Source organism: Rhamphochromis longiceps, linkage group LG10 (assembly GCF_057381845.1).
Source record: "Rhamphochromis longiceps isolate RC_006_pf linkage group LG10, R_longiceps_female_GT1.1, whole genome shotgun sequence".
Lineage (NCBI taxonomy): Eukaryota > Metazoa > Chordata > Actinopteri > Cichliformes > Cichlidae > Rhamphochromis > Rhamphochromis longiceps.
Genome location: NC_140566.1, coordinates 18,012,410 through 18,030,688, shown reverse-complemented (window position 1 = coordinate 18,030,688; position 18,279 = coordinate 18,012,410). Strand labels below are relative to the sequence as shown.

The 18,279-nt window shown below is 40.4% G+C and overlaps 1 protein-coding gene across 1 annotated transcript; it reads right to left on the bottom strand.

Annotated features, from left to right (window-relative positions):
- Positions 1 to 242: 242 nt before the first annotated feature.
- paxbp1 (PAX3 and PAX7 binding protein 1) lies at positions 243 to 10,970 on the bottom strand. Its single transcript, XM_085420657.1, has 18 exons — positions 10,524 to 10,970; positions 10,162 to 10,284; positions 9,623 to 9,829; positions 9,100 to 9,321; positions 8,890 to 8,990; positions 6,800 to 7,023; positions 6,348 to 6,537; positions 5,264 to 5,387; positions 4,512 to 4,614; positions 4,132 to 4,247; positions 3,381 to 3,580; positions 3,133 to 3,280; positions 2,913 to 3,034; positions 2,715 to 2,791; positions 2,537 to 2,603; positions 2,076 to 2,222; positions 1,131 to 1,285; positions 243 to 907 (listed from the first exon to the last, which is right to left on the bottom strand). Exons 1-18 carry the CDS (start codon positions 10,819 to 10,821, stop codon positions 787 to 789), a joined length of 2,745 nt encoding a protein of 914 aa, XP_085276783.1. The 5' UTR covers positions 10,822 to 10,970; the 3' UTR covers positions 243 to 786.
- Positions 10,971 to 18,279: the final 7,309 nt, after the last annotated feature.

The window sequence follows — 18,279 nt, the reverse complement described above, 5'->3', positions numbered from 1 at the left end:
ACAGAGTTGCCAAGAGTGTAGAAACTGGCGGTTTGCAATTTTTTGAAAACGTTTTCCATGTTATCATTTTAAATAAATCAGTGATACCCATTTCCCCCAAGTTTAAAGAGATATTGTAGTTTTAAAAACCCTACGGTGAAGAACACTGGGTGTAAGTTTGGATTGTTCTTTTATGATCATAATACTTACATAAAACACGACATCGTGAGGGACAGTTGTTGCTTAATGGCAGCAAGACAGAATCATTCAAATGTTCATTTTATTTACAGGCAAATAAACGGCTAAAACAGAATTCTTGCAAAGCTGAAAACAAAGCCCTCAGATTCTTAAAGAGCATTTAAACAGAGAGGTGTGAGGAATACTAACAGGATGAAGCAGGGATCACAGAAAGATCACATCTGGACTGTTAGGAAACAAAAGTTGGATACCATTCTTTGCCTGCGTGCATCTGACCTTTTAGCTCGTATGGCAAAGATGAGTCTGCTGTACAGAGTTGGAGTGAATAGTGTTCATTCAGGAATCAGTCTCAAAAAATAATCCATGTCAAGAACTTCTACACATTTAAAATATTGCCAGCAGTGAACAGTCTCTTTGAGCTGACAATACAAGGCCTAATTTCAGCATCAGTATAAACACACCTTTCTATACAATACAATATATACAATATTTACAAGATCTTTTTTTCAGTCATGGTCTCAGTTGTTGAGTTATTAAGCTGGGTGACACGTCCCTTCTCTGGGAATCCCATTTAGTGATCTGTAATCCGGATGAAAAGTTGCTTCTCCTCTATGATTTGACTTCTAAAAGTGGTTTGATGTCTTTAATCCCATGCTCTGCTGCCACAGCTATGATGTGGTCCAGGGCATTCATTTGGCCCAACATCTTCACAACATCTTTGACCTGCTCCCTGTTGTAAGACATGACATGACATGCACTATGAGCACTACAAAAAATACTCATTACAACACAGCTTAAAAGCACTCATTGTGAAAAAGGAAGAGTTAATATGATAAAACAACACCGACAATGCAATTGTTCCTAAAGCACATTCAATACCATTCTTGCAGATATAGCTATTAGTAAATTCAAGGCGCCAAGTTGTATATACAAAGCCGTGTAGAGGTCCTTACTTTGAAGTGCGCCGCTCAATATCAGACCCGACCAGTGCGCTGCGGTGGATTGAGTTGGCCAGGTGGGTGAGGTAGCGACAGAATGGCTCCAACTGAGGCAACGTCTGCTGGCCCTTCAATCCAGAAAACCAGTGCGATGGCAAGCACTCCACCACCTGAGAAGCACACGAGAACGAATTAAACAATAGCTTTGTGTTATCATGTTCAGCGAGCCACTAATGGTAAAAAGATAACCAACTAACATCTAACACCCCAGCAGAAGGGCCAGTTTTTAATAATCATGCGACTTAAAAATAGCAACTGACCATGTAGTCATAAACAGGTACAACAGACCCCTCCTTCAAAATATTTTGTCTGTGCATGCTCACTCTTTACCACAATGATCTCAGCCAACAAATCTTATTGTATTTTACATGGTTGTAAATAACGAGTATGCAAGGTGGGGAAAAAAATGATGTATCGATCACAGTTTGTCACATGAGCAAACTAAAATTACTGCCTTACAGTTTGTGAGCAGTAATTTTTACAGTTTGTAAAATATATCATTTTAAACAAAATTTAATAGGTAGGACCAAAAATTTGTGTCACTAATTCTTATATTACCAAATGTGAAATCTTCTCATCTGCTTTGGAATATCAAGGTTTACAGCACTTTTAAAACAAATCAACTGAAAGCGCAGTTATCAGTTTAAAACTATATATGACAAGTAAAACCACGGTCAGAGAAAAGTTCTAAATTCAGTTTTTCTCAAAAACAAGTGAAGTAGTGATGACTGAGAACCTACACAGACGTAGTGATATCGGTACAATGTTCTCACACATAATATCCGTTCATGATGGATGGAAGGATATTTTGTTAAGTAAAAGAAATCTGCAATGCTCAGTTTAATCTGATTTATCTATTGAATGAAATCCACCCCTACTAAGTGATTACATTTTATCTACCTTTTGGCACTTCTGAATATTTTCCTCCCATGTATCTGTGGTCTGCAGTGCAGAGAGGATATATCGGTTGAGAGTGCTGTCCAAGGCCAAGTCTTTCAGAGAGGACATGGATAAGATACCGTCCCACTGCAGGATGTTGCCCAGCAGCTAAGCATGAAGGAGACAAGAGTTAGACTGGACTCAAAGGCAGCAACACAAAAGTACATAATATCAGTGTGAAGATACTTTGATTATCAGCCCGCTGCAGCTGCTTTTCAAATTATACAGATCTCATTGTGTGATCTCCAACAATCAGGCAAGCTATTCATGTGATGCTATCAGTTCAGCAACTGACTGGAGGAAGTAATTTAGACACACACACACACACACACACACACACACACACACACACACACACACACACACACACACACACACACACACACACACAAAACAAAAAGAACACACATTTGCACACATACCTTCACACAGGACCAGAACTGCCTCTGATAGAATAAGTAGGGACCACTGTTCTTGTTCTCCAGGATGCTGAATAAAAGCAAGAGAGATTGCTTTAAGCAGCTTTAAGTGCTTATTGTAAATATAGAAACAATACTAAGTGGAATCAAAATGTTAATATTGTTATTAATAAGAACATACTTCTTGGGGTACAGTGGAAGAAAGACATCTTCATCCAGAGTCCTCCTGGTCCGTAAGACAATTGTTTTCAATAGCTCCTAAAAGAAGGGGGGGGGGGGGGGGGGGGAATCAAGGTAATGACAGCAGTTCTTCTAAAAATATCAGGTAATCTAACAGCCAATGTATTTTGAGGAAAAAGATGATGAGGGTGGGGAGTACCTGTGTGTATCGGTTGTCCCCGTGCAGCACAGTGGGATAGCCTTTTAGCAGTCTGTGAATGAAGCTCACAAACCTGGTTGTTTGACTGCTGGAAAGTGGGTCCCACACCTGCTCTGCCAACACTGCCACATGCACAAAGTAGAGAGAAATGCATATAGTAGGAGTAATTTTCTACAGGCTTGCAAGCCAAGGACATCTCTGAGCATGCTATGCCTCGAACCTGACAGTTTGGAGAGGATGACCTTCTCCACTATAGCAGGCAGCAAGCCGATGTCGCCATCTCCTTTTTGCAACGTGCTGTTCTCTTCAAAGCCGTAAAACAGCAGCGACTCAAACCAGAGCATGTACTCAAAGTTTGCACACTGCGCCTGCACAGTGAATAGAGAAAAAAAAGATTCCATCACCATTCCTCATCCAATTTCCTTTCAAAAAGGAACTGGTTACACTGATAATACACCCATGCCCTACCTCGAGAGGGTTCCATGTAATCAGCTGCAGACGGACTAAGGGGTTAAAGAGCTTGGGCAGACAGAGGCCTATGTAAGCATCTCTGTAGGTGTTGGCATACTCCTTCCTCCACACTTCAAAGTGGGATTTGATGTAGTCGAGAGAATGAAAGTCCTCCACAACATCCTCAAATACCTTCTTACTTTCCCTTATTATACGATCTGGGTAGCACAAAGAGATCACGTCAGATTTTAAAAAATTATTTTCAATATCAGTTGAATCTCATATGTATAGTACGTAATACATTTATTAGACTAACAACCAATGTAAGGTAAATGCCACAGCTGCCCTAAATTAACAGTATTGATAATTACCTAAATCATTTTTAGGTTTCTGTAACCAGTGTGCACAGGCTCTTTAATCAAAACGATACTTTCAATGCAAAAATATAACTACTATTTTTCATTCATTTTCAAATTTACTCTTTGTTTACTAAAAAAGGCAGGAAAAATATTAACGCACATCTTTGGTGCAGTTTTTTTTAAACTTATATTCCTAAACAGAAAACCATTTGTTTTCTTGTTGAATGTTATATTCAAATAATTTGACTTATTTCAGAGAAATTCATTGAATTCAGTTTGTTAAATTTAAACAAGATTTTGACAGATTTCTTTTTCTTTTTTTTTAGTTAACATTGTTGAACACTGCATACAATATACATTTACTTTTTAATGTATTTTTTATTTATTTATTTTTAAATACAGGAACATACCTCTCTCCATGTTGAAGCTGGTGATGTCAGTAGAAGTCTCCTCGTCATCAGATGATAAGCCTTCTTTATGTTCTGCCCTCTTTCCATTCTGCTCTCTGGCTTGTCGTCGACGTGTCCTGTATTCATCCACGAATACAAAGGAAGCCAAATTAAAAACATGAGCAGAAATTGCCTTTTACCAACTTGGCACTAAGGTGACACTCTCATGGTCAAGACTTAAAATCTGATGCACAGAAAACCTTTTTTTTTTTTTTACAAATCTATAGCTGGATTCACATTATTCGTTTCTGTGTAACTGTAATTGGCTTCGCATTTGTGGCCAAAAGTACAGCACAATACAGCATTTCCACAGGGAGAGGAATGTGAGAACAAGTTGGTACCTTCGTGCTTCTCTTTCAGCTATCCTCCTCTGACGACTGTGCTCTTGGTATGCTGCGCGATCTCGGCCAAATGAGTCTAGATTAGGAGCCATGACAGCTTTATCTGCAAGAGACAGGAGTAATGTTAGAGCCAGTAATGAGAAGCTAAGCCAACCCATAGCCTCATTCTTATTCTGATGACTAATTCCAAACTAAAACATGGGTACTCAAATAAGAAAGTATAATTAAAGGCTTAAAAATAAATTAGACGATCAGATCAAAATCTGTTTGAAATTTATCAAGCAGGTGAAGATATTGCCCTAGCCTTCCTATCTACTGGGCACCACTGGCAACAAAACATATTAAATCCAAACAATGTTTTTATCAATCACTTTTTGGTGTCAATTACTTACCAGGCTGGAACTTCACTTATGGCACAGTCAACGTGACAGATGACATATCACTTAATTTGTTTTTTTAAATGCCATCTTTACACAGTCATCTTTACTTGAGCTGAGTTACAAACACCCAGCTGACTTTCAGATTCGGCCATTAAAGGACAGCCGAAACAGCTCCCTCAACAAAGCTTTTTCCATAAACGTACATGCTCATCCACTCGACAACACACATCACTTAGCTTTAATCGTATTTGTGAGAGAAATGTGATGCGATACAACAGCGTGAACCGCAGACACACGCAGACATAACACGCACATACAGAGAGCTAATGAGGCCGTTCAAATAAATCATAAAAACCTTCAAGATGGACTGACTTGAAAGGCTTGCAAACTCCGACGATTCATCTTTAATATCATCCTGTCGTCTCTGGACAAGTCGCGTGGCCCGTTGCCTTAGTAACTGGTGCATGGCAGCCTCCAGCTCCAGGACAGCAGGCACCTGAAAAATATGATGCCTTCTGTGACCTCTGACCCAGCAAAAGTGGGACTCCGAGTCACAGGGATGTCTTGCTGAAGGGATAAAAGAAGTGGGATGGACAGTATAATACTGGAACCAAAATATTGCTGGTGTTGGGTGAAAATGTGCTATTCTGGGGGAGGCTCTCTGAAGTAAAGCCTGAACTTAGTGGACTTAGTTAGTTTAAACACTGAAAAGTGACAAAGTTAAGGGTCAACTTAGATTATTTGTATAGAAAATATAGTGAAGTTCATCATTTCTACCCAACATAAACAATATCATGATCCAGACATGTATATACTGTATGAAAGCACTCCACATTAATTCATGCTGACAATGGAAGGTTAGTGGCCCATTTGGAGCACAGATTAGTTGAGGAAACATAATGGTGGTGGGAAGGCCAGTTCTTCCATCATTCCATATAGTTGCTGTAAGACCAAAACTAAATTATTCTGTGAAGACATGCATTCAGAAGTAGCTATCTGGACTCGTTGTGAAAATATTTTAATACATACTTGTCTAATCTACTGTAATAATTTCTTTTGCAGCTCGAATCCATCTTTCATAAATCTAGTATCGTATTATATGAACAAAAACTAGTATATATTATTTCTGTTTAAACAGCTGATAATGTTAAACAACCTGAACAGGTATATTTATATATTCATAAATATATTTTTAATTAATGAGAGCAGTTTTGAAGAAACTGAGAAATACCTAAAGTGTGCTTCAAGCAACATATATGTACTGTCACATTTGCTTGTTAGCACTGTTAACTAGCCGTAATTATTCAACAGTTAAAAAAAAAATATATAATTACAATTAATCCTCAAAAGACAGCATTTCGATAGACTGTACCCCTTGGAAATCCACATTACGTGGAGATAACACAGACACAAAACAGCATACAGCTAATGAGACTGCAGGCGAATTCTCCCTTACCTTTTCACTGAAACACTCAAGCAAGTCTCCAACATACCCTCGCATCTCTTGCAAGAACTTATATTGCTCTGCATTGTCATTGGATGAGTCCTCCAGCTGCTGTATGGTACGCTCAGAAGCAGCAAGGTCTTCATTGATCTGTTTGTAGCGGTCGACATTTCCATTGTGGCCTGCATGCATTTGGCTGAGCCTGTAGACACATGACATACAAGGACAGAATGAGTTAGATGGTTGTAAAGCTAGTGCAATCTTAATTACAAGCTCTGCAGATAGAAAAGTTTGAAGTACACCAACAATAATAAACAGCAACTAGAGAGGCAACATTTTTGCCTCTCTGGTCCTTAGATCTGTGGACTGTGTGTCTCGGTCATCAGGACCACAGCAAACAGAGATGGCAGCAGCCGAGCTGAGGACTGAAAACAGACGTTGGTGCAGTTTTCTACTGGACCTACCTATCCTGCAGGCGTTTCTTTACCAGATCAATGGATACCGGGATTAGATCATTAAGAGAGGCCCCATAGTGAATGGAACCATTGTCAGCTTGTCCAGTCTGTTTGGCAGTCTGTGGAGCCACTGTACTGTAGGTGTAAGGCATGCTGTAGGAAGAGCCATACGGCTGGCTCTCATAGCTGTTCTGGTAGTAGACTGTGCTGTCTTCTGGCTGACTGCTTTGGACCTATTCATTAGGAACACAGAAAACACAAAACACTTCAGCTACTAAAAATAACAGCATTGCTCCAACTAACGATTAAAGCACAAATTTTCAACCCCATAAACTATTCAATATATTAGGGTGGCACAATGGATCAAATTTTAATTTCAATCATGATTTTGGCTTCCCACAATTAATTAAACATGATCAAGCGATATTGAAAATGCATGCTGCACTATAAAATGCAAAGGCAAATCAAGCCTTTCCTAAACATTGCATATGCTTAACACAGCTGCTCCCTGCACCATGTAGTTTCCTATACTAGCTTGGATGAGGAACAACTTTAAAAGACTGATGTACAGCAAAAGTCAGACACAGTGAAGAGCTTGTGCCCGATCATTACGCATCGTTCGGAAATGCGTCACTCGATTCAAAGTGACTTGAGTGACGTTAACCAAGAAGAAATCATATGCAAAGAGTTCTGTAAAGGTGTGTCTGCCTCGCAAAGCAACACAACTTATTCAAGCTGCTTCCAGCTCACAAAGATGCACTGAAATCACCAACACAATTGCATTCCATTTGACCAAAATGTGTGTCCACTAAACATTGTGAGTAACAAATTCACATCCATTATGCAGGTATAATAAATGTTGTGAAACACTATATTTTACTTCACAATACCAAAGTGAAAGCAAAGGGTGGTGGCAGTCTGAGTACCAATGCCCTGAAATCCCTTACCCTGGCCACCTTATCCAACTCATCCAGTTGGACTAAATCACCCATGTTCTGGGTCTGCCCCTGGGCTTCCTCCCAGTAAGACATGCCCAGAATACCTCACGTAGAAATGGTAAATGGCCTGTATTTATATAGCGCTTTACTAGTCCCTAAGGACCCCAAAGCGCTTTACATATCCAGTCATCCACCCATTCACACACACATTCACACACTGGTGATGGCAAGCTACATTGTAGCCACAGCCACCCTGGGGCGGACTGACAGAGGCGAGGCTGCCGGACACTGGCGCCACCGGGCCCTCTGACCACCACCAGTAGGCAACGGGTGAAGTGTCTTGCCCAAGGACACAACGACCGAGACTGTCCAAGCCGGGGCTCGAACCGGCAACCTTCCGATTGCAAGGCAAACTCCCAACTCTTGAGCCACGATCGCCCACGTAGAAGGTGGTACCCTAGTCAGATGCCTGAACCCCCTAACTTACTCCTTTATATTTGTAAAAGAGCAGCAGCTCTACTCCGAGTCCCTTTCGAACGACCAATCTTCAGCCACCTGGGAACCCATTCTGCTTCTATCTATGACTAACAAGTGAGGCTAGGCAGATACTGATTAGTAAATAGACAGCTTCATGACTACAAAAGATTGGTGCAGCATCTGCATCACTGTGGATGCCGCTCCAATTCATCTATCGATCTCTCCCTCCACTCTCTGCTTACTCGTGAACAAGACCTCGTCCCTGACCTGGAGTTATCACTCCATCCTTTTCCGATTGAGAACCGTGGTCTCAGGCTTGGAGTTCCCGATTCTCCTTCCAGCCGCTTCACACTCGTCCAAAATGCTCCAGTGCAAGCTAAAGGTCACTACCAAATTACCTAAATACGCTCAAGCTTCACAAAGATTGAGATGCTCTTACACACCATCTAAAGACATTGTTCCAATATATTCATATGGAAGAACAAATATTTAAATTTCTCCACTTAATTGAAAAACAGAAAAACTCTGATTAAGGGAAAGCCCCAGTTTTTTAGTAAACAATACAATGGCAGCACAGAATCAAACAGTAAGTAAAAACACAAACATCATTCACTGTCAACAGTCACACCTGATAGGAGAATATTTTTATTATATCTCTCTATCCAGAGATTCAGTACATCTTACCTGGGGTATGCTGATCCCTTTCCTAATTTGCTCCTGCTCCCAGCGGCTCACCTCCTCATCCTGTCCGGTATCCAGTGCTTCATCATCACTACCCTCAATACCTGTACACATATGAAAGACACATCCATTTTTAATAAAGTTAAAAAAACAAACAAATCTGATTCAGAATAGTAGTCAGTAGACAGCAAGCAGGGAAGCTGAATAGAGTACCAATCTCCTCGGCTATCTTTTGTCTCTGGCTTTTGTTCCTGACGCCGCTGAAGCGGATCCTTTTCTCTTCCTCATCTTCGTCATCGCTGGCATCTTGGTCTTCTCGTACCAGACGTTTCTTGGGCGCCTCTGTTTCAACCAGAGGAGCATCACCTCCCAGCTCTCTAGCAAGCTGCCGGCGTTTTCTGGCAGCATGGATAAATGCTGCATCAGGAATCTCCCCTGGAATAAAGTCAGAAAAGTCTTCATCTAACTTCTTGTGATGCTGTGCAAACAACAAACAATACAGCTTGTGTGTTTGGGGCATAGCACTAATGCAGTTAAACTAACACAGCAGAGTGGTAGATGTAAAACGCTGCACCTGTTCTCAAGATATCAAAACCAAAGACACTGATATTCCTTGTTACATAACACACAGAAAAACTCCACAGCTATTACAATGCCAATAAACTGTCATGAATGTGCTCCTGTGATGACAGTCCTTTCAGATAGGTACTGTGGTGGAAGTGTGTGTCGTATATACCTGGTCTCAAGCTGCCAAGTGTGGAAAGTGTGTTGAATGTTGCTCCTGTGCTGTTGCTTCTGGACACTTGACTGTTTGTCTGACCACTTTGACTCCTTGCATCCTCCTCCTGTTCATCAGCACTCTCCACCTCCATTTCTTCCTCTCCCTGTTCACTACTTGCTCTGCTAATAACTTCTTCTTTAACTGCAGGCTGAGCTGGAGCATCTAGAAAAAACAAAAAACAGGAATGCAGTGAAAGATGCATCAAGTCGAGTGAAATCATTTATGGCATAGTTGTGACTGTCAGATGTGGCTGACAACACAACTACTATGGTTAAAGAAGGTGGGGGGCCTCTGACAATTAATTGGCTGAAACATTGGAAGTATTTGCTAACGTAATTTAATGTCACAGTTAAAAAAAATTATAGTTCTACTGCTTAATTAGGCTTCACCTTATTTCATAGTTGGGCGCTAATATATAGATAAGTAGTAAATATAATATTTCATGGTTCACATGACAGCACATAACGCATGGCATTGACAGTAGGCTAACACACCTGATTTGACATCCTGTTTGGTAGATCCAGACCTCTCCAAGTCCTCCTTGTATTCTTTCTTGAGTTGTTTCAGAATCTTTTTGCTGTGATTGGATTTCTTCACTCGGAACACCTCTGAGCCGTCTGTTTACAAACAAGTCGTAGCACAAAGTTAATAATGAGTCCAATTAACCATGCACAACGTGCATGTTAGCTTGGTGGTCAATAACTTTCTTCCCTCTACAGTGCCTGGAGTAGGAAGTGTAGTTTGCGCAGAATATGCAGAAACTGTTTGATAACGATCATACTTAAAACTGCCACGCTTTCTCCGGCTAATGTGAACAAGCTAGCTAGCTTAGCATCGGTTTGGCTACCAAAGTTACCTTCTTCATCGACGAAGCTCAGCAAACTGGCCTTCGTGGGTCCTGGCACGGCAGTCGTATCTTTGACCTTCTTTTCCTTCTTGACGGCTCTAACGCTGTTAGCCTGAAGGCCGTTACTATGACAGCTCTCTGTAGTGCTGAGCACTCCGGTAGCGTTGCTGTTGGAAGTCTCCATAAATGGGATTTCGGTAGGCCCAAACATTGTCGGCGCCAGCTGCGGCTGCTGACTCTCCTCCTGCTCATCCTCGTCGGACTCATTCCGACGTCTAAAGTTAGCTCTTTTCGCCTTCTTAAACATTTTTTTTAGTTTACCAGCTAAATGCAACAGTGCACGTACAAACACGGTTCATCTTAAAAATGTAACTCGAGCCGAAAGATGTCACAACCACACACCATGTCAGCCATTTTCTTTCAGAGAGATGTGCAGTGGATGCCGCGGTGCTAGACGGCTGTCTTTCCTTGGCTGTGATTGGCTGTTTCGCTGTCAGGCAACCGATTCTTCTTCGGTGTTTCTCGGGAGTTATTGTCCTTTCTCCACTGAAAGGACTTTTGAAATACTGCCTCCTTTGTAGTTTTAACTAGCTATTGTCCCGCGTCCTGAACCGCATGCGGCTCTTTTAGGTTTTTCCAGCAGTTCAGTGTAATTCTGACAAAGAACGAGGCAAAAAATAATATTTATAATATTAATATGTAATAATAATTTAAAAAAAACTGTTAAATTTTTTTTTATTATGATTTCTTGTGATTCTTGTCCAGCTATAAAATTGGGCAACCTAGCTGACTTTTATGTGCCTACATCAAATGATGTGCCTACTGACACAGTGTCCAATTTTAAACAGTCTGTTTAATTTAACAAATTGCTGTACTGACAGTAAATTTGATTTAATTTGCATAGAGTGGCCTTCTTAACTCTTTGGCCACTTTCTTTCAAGCTAGGCCTTAATACTTTTTTCTGTCACTTCCTAATTGTTCAATAAAAAGCTAAAACCTTTTTTTATTATAATAAAAATACAAAGTTAAAGTAGAAAAATTGTAACTTTACACTGCGGAGTCACATGTGATTTTAAATCACTATCAATTAGTGCTTTAAATATAAGTAATGGTGGCATGCTAATTTATACTTAAAAGACTGTGTTACCTTCATTATATGAGCTACACTTCTTTTTCTTCAAGAACTGCTTTTGGTCTGTGGCTCCGCGAGGTGGGGTAGTGCTGTGGGTTCGGGGGCATGTGCCAGGAAAGCTGTCAGGGCAGGTTGGATCAACTGACTGACTGTCTTCCCTGTTTTAGTAGCTCGTGGGGTCCGAAGAGAGGGAGACCTGAGCCAGAGACACGATGGCTGAAAAGTAATTGCTGAAAAAATAAAATAAAATAAAACCCTCACTTGCCCCGCAACACTGACTATGTCTGTGTGTGTCGTGCCGGGGTCCAAGACAGGGAGTTGTGTCACATAAAGGTTGCCGACCCCTGGTCTGTGGTGTGTCCAGTTGTGTTAGTCTCCTGACGGAATCTGTGTATCAGGTTCTCCCTTTAATGCAAATCTTTAATGTTGCCCCTCTACATGTCCTAACTTTGCAGACCTGTATTCACCACCCTGCTCCACAAGTCAGGATGTTCTTCACTGTCATTTTTACAGTTAGTAATAAACAGTGTTCTAGACAGGTGATGGTGAACATCTTAACCTACTTCTAATTATTTGTGCTTCTCTGTTGGTTTTGCTGCTTTATATTGTATGTTTTCCTTTTATTGTTAGTTTTATTTTGATGTGAATCACCGGTCATTTACTATATGAATAAATGTACTTACTTTCTTATTAGTTTTGTGCTACAAACTCAATGACATTGTCATTACTTTATTATTATCCTCCAAATTATTCTATAGTCTTCTGCTACATGTTTTTCAGAAACAGTACCTTTCTGGTTCCCACACTAGTATTACATTTTTCCACTCATGAGTTAATTTCAGATTGGTGAACTGTTGTTCATATACTAGATGTTCAGATGAGTTAAAGTGTAGTTCAGTAAATCCCGGTGTAGAGGGGCCACGGTGGAAAATGTCTCACTAAGAAATAAGTGACATAATAACTACAGCAGATTTGTGCTCGTTGTGGATGCATTGTGGTCAGATGAACGCTGTACTGGTCCAAAGGTTTAGTCCTCTTTGTGCGTCTTACATTTTATACATTTGCATTTTATATAAGCAGATTCCAGAACAAAGATTCAAACAGAAGATTATTAGGTTTATTTTAAACTGATAAAAGCTTCAAAGTCAGCCCTGCTGCCCAGCACCCATACGTTTGGATTTTTCGGAAAGTTATTTTGAACAATTTTTCAGATGAACTTTAATTTCAATAGTCAAAAACTGTGTTTATTGAATAATCTGTCAAATTTGCAAAGGAGTGCTTTACATTTGTCCTGTTTGTCCACAAATACATTTTTAAAAGCTAGTTATATATTAGTAGTTACAGCCCATAATTACTATTAAAAATGTTCCAAAAACAAAAATTCCAAATTAAATCCAAAGTGGCATCTCTCTTTCTCTCTCTTGCATACAGATCATGTACAGAACTGATGTCTGTTGAAAAAAATCTCTATCTCCTCGACTGATATGATCTTGTCATGAAACGGCTGTGGCAGGCAGGAGATAAGGGCCCAAATGCAGAACTCAAAACACGGAGATGAACTGATGGGGGCTACTTTATTGTTGCAAAAGTCACACAAAAACACTTGCAAAACCAAACCAAAACCTAGAAACTGGGAACTAAAAACAAAACACCGGGAAACTAAGGATGGTGATTTCTGGGAGCACAACAGGAGAAACCCACACAGCATGAAAGGATGACACGAAACTGACAGATAGAAACACAGGGCTAAAACACACTGAGGGATAACGAGGGAATGGGACACAGGAGGAGATCACAGCTGGGACTGAGCACACTTGACGAGACTAAGAGGAGACAAGGCTAGAGACACAGACATGAGACAAGGGACCATCAAAGTAAAATGACATGAACACAAGGGGAGCACAGAGAACACCCAAACACTGGAAGAAAAATAACACAAAACCCACAAAACTCGAAAAAATTAAAAAACACAGACCATAAACATGGAGTCATCAGACTCCGGACCATGACAGATCTTCCTTGGAAACACTTTGTGTGTTTGGTTTTGTGCTGTTGGTGATATTTGTTATATTGTTTGAAGTACTGTATTAGTTTTTGCTCTCTCCTCTTCAGCAGGGCCATGCAGATGCTGAAGCTCACTGACATGTGCAGCACAGAAAGAAGGATGTGTGCAGGTGGGATTGTGTAGTGTCATAAAAGCCCCTGAAGCCTCATGTGGACAGACCATCCAGCTACACGTGGAAAATGAACTCACTTGACAGTATTTTGTAGATCTTTAAATGCACATCATTTACATGTCTACAAATTTACTTATTAACTGAAAAAACTGGAACGCCGTTCTAGATCATTTATTTTAACCTGCTGCAGCCCCTGGATGTTACTGATTTCTGTCTCCTTTTAATGGCTGACTGCAAGCCAGAAATCAGCGAGCCGTATATGTTGGCTCCAGTTTACTATGACAAGTTCAGCAAGTTCATTCTTCAAAGTTCATGCATGCACCTGCAGAAGAAATGGAGGTAGAGCTGGCCACAACCAAGTCTCGCAAAAAGTCAGGGATTAAAAAATATTATCATTTACTTGTCGGTTGAATTTAGAAAGCCAACAACTTTTTGTGTTGTTTTAAAACAGCAAATTGTTTTCTTTCATCACTATACCACAGTTAGCCATTCAGAGGACTTGATGCACACCCAAATTAGCTGATGTCGTCTGTAATGGTAAAATGGTCTGTATTTGTATAGCGCTTTCCATAATCCCTAAGGACCCCGAAGCACTTTACACTACATTCACACACTGGTGATGGCAAGCTACATTGTGCCACAGCTGCCCTGGGGCGCACTGACAGAGGCGGGGCTGCCGGACACTGGCGCCACTGGGCCCTCTGACCACCACCAGTAGGCAACGGGTGAAGTATCTTGCACAAGGACACAACGACCGAGACTGTCCAAGCTGGGGGTCGAACCGGCAACCTTCCGATTACAAGACAAACTGCCAACTCTTGAGCCACGATCGCCGCCTGTAGTTCTGTACCAACCCAAAAGAAATGTTATGGAAAGTTGTATAATCTCAGAGCAGTGTCACTATGGTTTGTCAGCCCCTGACACACTGTTAATGACAGAAAAAGCAACAAATCTCAAGTGTTACAGTAAAGAGTCACAGAAACGTACGAATCAAACAAACAAGCTGTTGAAAATCGCTTCTGTTTTAATGTATAAATTTTGACTTCCTAGGCTCAGCATGAAGAAATTTATTGGACCAACAATATCGGATAAAAATGTATTTTATCTAATATCATCCGGGTGTCTCCTTGACTTGATCTACAATGGTGTATACTGTTTATCCTCAGCTCAACATATTTGGTCGAATACTGCCACCTACTGTACGAGTTTATGTTTTACCAGAGCTTCATAAACTTCATGATAAAATTAATAAATGAATGGATAAAAGTAATAACAATAAATACATAAACATGTAAATGGCATCATGTCATGTTCTTCTTGTAATCAGAAGGTTGCCGGTTCGAGCCTCGGCTCGGACAGTCTCGGTCGTTGTGTCGTTCGGCAAGACACTTCACCCGTTGCCTACTGGTGGTGGTCAGAGGGCCCAGTGGCGCCAGTGTCTGGCAGCCTCGCCTCTGTCAGTGCGCCCCAGGGCAGCTGTGGCTACAATGTAACTTGCCATCACCAGTGTGTGAATGTGTGTGTGAATGGGTGGATGACTGAATGCCATTTTACCATTTTTTTTCTTCTTTTTTTGACAAGCAAAGACTTTTACATATATTTTCTCTTACGTTCAGTAAAATCCCTTGGAAATTATACTTCATATCTTAGCTTATGTCCCACAAATATAGAATATTCATTACACCTAGATATTGTCTATTGTCAGATATTGTGTTCTTTCTGATAAACATGTTGCTACTTATAGATTTTGCTACATTGTGTCTAAATCTTAATCTTTACAAAATAAAATCTAAAAACGATTAAACACTATTTAAATTAACTATAACTGGTGATGACTTTGCACACAAATAAGGTTTTAAATGCTTTTTTCCTGGAAATTATGCCTTTACTGCCATCTTTATTGTTGCAAAATACACCCTTAATTTTGAATTCTGAATTCAACGAATCGCTCTCTCTCTCATGCTTTTGTGGCTACTTGGAATCTCTGGTGACAAAAACCTGAATAATATGAAGTGATCTTTTAATTTGTCACATTGGACAACACTTTGTGTGCAGATCCAGTATCTCATTTAAAAATACATCCTCTTGCTTCACCTCTGAGATTGAAATTGTCACACTAGCAGAACTAGCAGATATACGTTAGTGAACTTTTGCTGCAAACAGTTTTTCAACACTGCATTTGAAATGACCTGCCACATCCTCCATTGGTGTGCAAGTGGGATTGTGTGGTGGGATACATGTCTCTGAGGCCTCAGATGAACAGACCATGCTGCAGCATGTGAAAGATTCACTCACTGGACAGTATTCTGTAAATTTCCATCAGAATTGTTTTAAAGCATGCTCAATCATCCAGTCATCTCTTGAACACCACCAAGTCATTGGTTCAGGTATGTGGATGACACCTGGGTAAAAATCAAATCTCAGGATGTGCCCCAATTCACTGATTCACAAACACATCAAATTCATCAGGGAGGATATGAAAAGTGGCAGGTGAGTCTTCTTAGACTGTGAGATTTCCATCAGTAATGGTGAACATTTAAAAGTTGATTTGTACCGTAAACCTATGCATACGGATCAGTATTTAAGGTTTGGGTCTCATCATCCTCTGGAGAACAAACTGGGTGTCATCAGGGAGAACATCATCCCCACAGACACAGCGGCCAGGGAAGCAGAAGAACATCATATCAAGAAGGCCCTGAGTAAATGTGGTTATCCCAGCTGGACATTTGTCAAAGCTGGGAAGCACCTAAAGAATGCTCCAGGCGTTCCAAGAGAAAAGGACAACTGCTACCTAAGCGAAAACCTTTAGTGATCCGTTATGTGTCAGGAGTATTGGAAAAGCTGAGACACTTTCGGTGTCATGGTGTCTCTGTGGCTATTAAACCCCAAAACATGCTGAGGCAAAAATTGGTCCACCCCAAGGATGCGTAAACAGAGTAATATAGTGTACGCTGTTAAGTGCCAGGAGGATGATGCCATGATTGTGATGCCATGATTTATACATCGGGGAAATCAAACAACCTCTGGCTAAGAGGATGGCACAACACAGAAGAGCTACCTCATCAGGTCAGGACTCTGCAGTCTATTTACACCTACAAGTCAGTGGACACTCTTTCAAGGATGAGGATGTACACATCCTGGACAGGGAGGAACGTTGGTTTGAGCGTGGAGTCAAGGAGAGGCCATTTATGTGAAAAGGGAAAGACCATCTCTGAATCGAGGAGGGGGCCTAAGGGTACATCTTTCACCATCTTACAATGCTGTGATTGCAGCCATTCCCCAACTCTCACTGCTACTGGTTAATGGTTATGGTCATCAATCATATTAATGATCAAGAAACTGCCAGCATTGAAAACAGCCCATTGTTAGTCTTGACTTGATTTTACAAGGTTTGAGCATTACAAGGTTAAAACAGATCAGTGTACAGCAGTGGTTTGTGCTATGGCTCAATAAAAAGGTCAGTATGTTTTGAAACGCTCTGCTGAAAATGAGCTCTATTAAACAAAAGCGCATGGAAAATTTTGACAAAACTAAATTTCATAAAACCACTAATAATTTTGTCTTCACCTGTAAATTAACTGAAGAAAGCCAACTGCTTTAGGTTTTATGACAGCAAATATTTTTCATTCATCACTGTAATATTTTCACCCTTCCCTGAAATCCATTGGAAGTCATACCTCATATAAATATAAATTATAATGCTTATGTTATTGAGAACCTTATAAAAACACACCTATCTCATAGACACTTGGTTATTAAACAGTTGATTTTAATCTGCTTTTCCTGGGTGTTAATCTTAGACTCCCACTCCTCATTTGCCTTTGAATGCCTTCACTGATTCCATACACTGATATTGTCGCCCTTTGATATCTGTGTCCCACGTCTTGCCGTGAATCTCTCACTCCTTTCTTATCAAAGATTTGGCCATGGGAAAAACCATGGCCATATTCAGTTTCATTGCCATTTAAGCTTTACATACACCACCAGCAAACAACAGTTGATAACAGCCACTGTTTACAAAATCCTACAAACACAAGAGGCGAGTGATCCTTGGAGGGGCATTTATTTGATGGTGAGATGTCTCAACATAAGGGGGTTTAAAGGGAGCGTTCAGTTTGGGATTGTGTCTTCTAGTTCAATAAATACCACAATCTCCAGTCTAATATAAAGTGTTAAAATGAAAGGTCAGAGACACCCACAATGGACACATGTAATTTGGGCTTAATGATGTAAAATGGTGCATTTGCTCTAACTTTGAAGTACTTAACTCCCCAACCTTTGATTTAAGAAAAAAATATTGATCACTTTGTTTTGTACTTTTATTTTCCTGTATACACTGCAAAACATTTGAACCACCCTTCATTTCTGTATATATTTATTCTGTATATATTCTGCAGCAAAAAAAATAGGAAAATGTCAGGCAACGAGTTGACACAGGACCTGCGAATACTTCTGG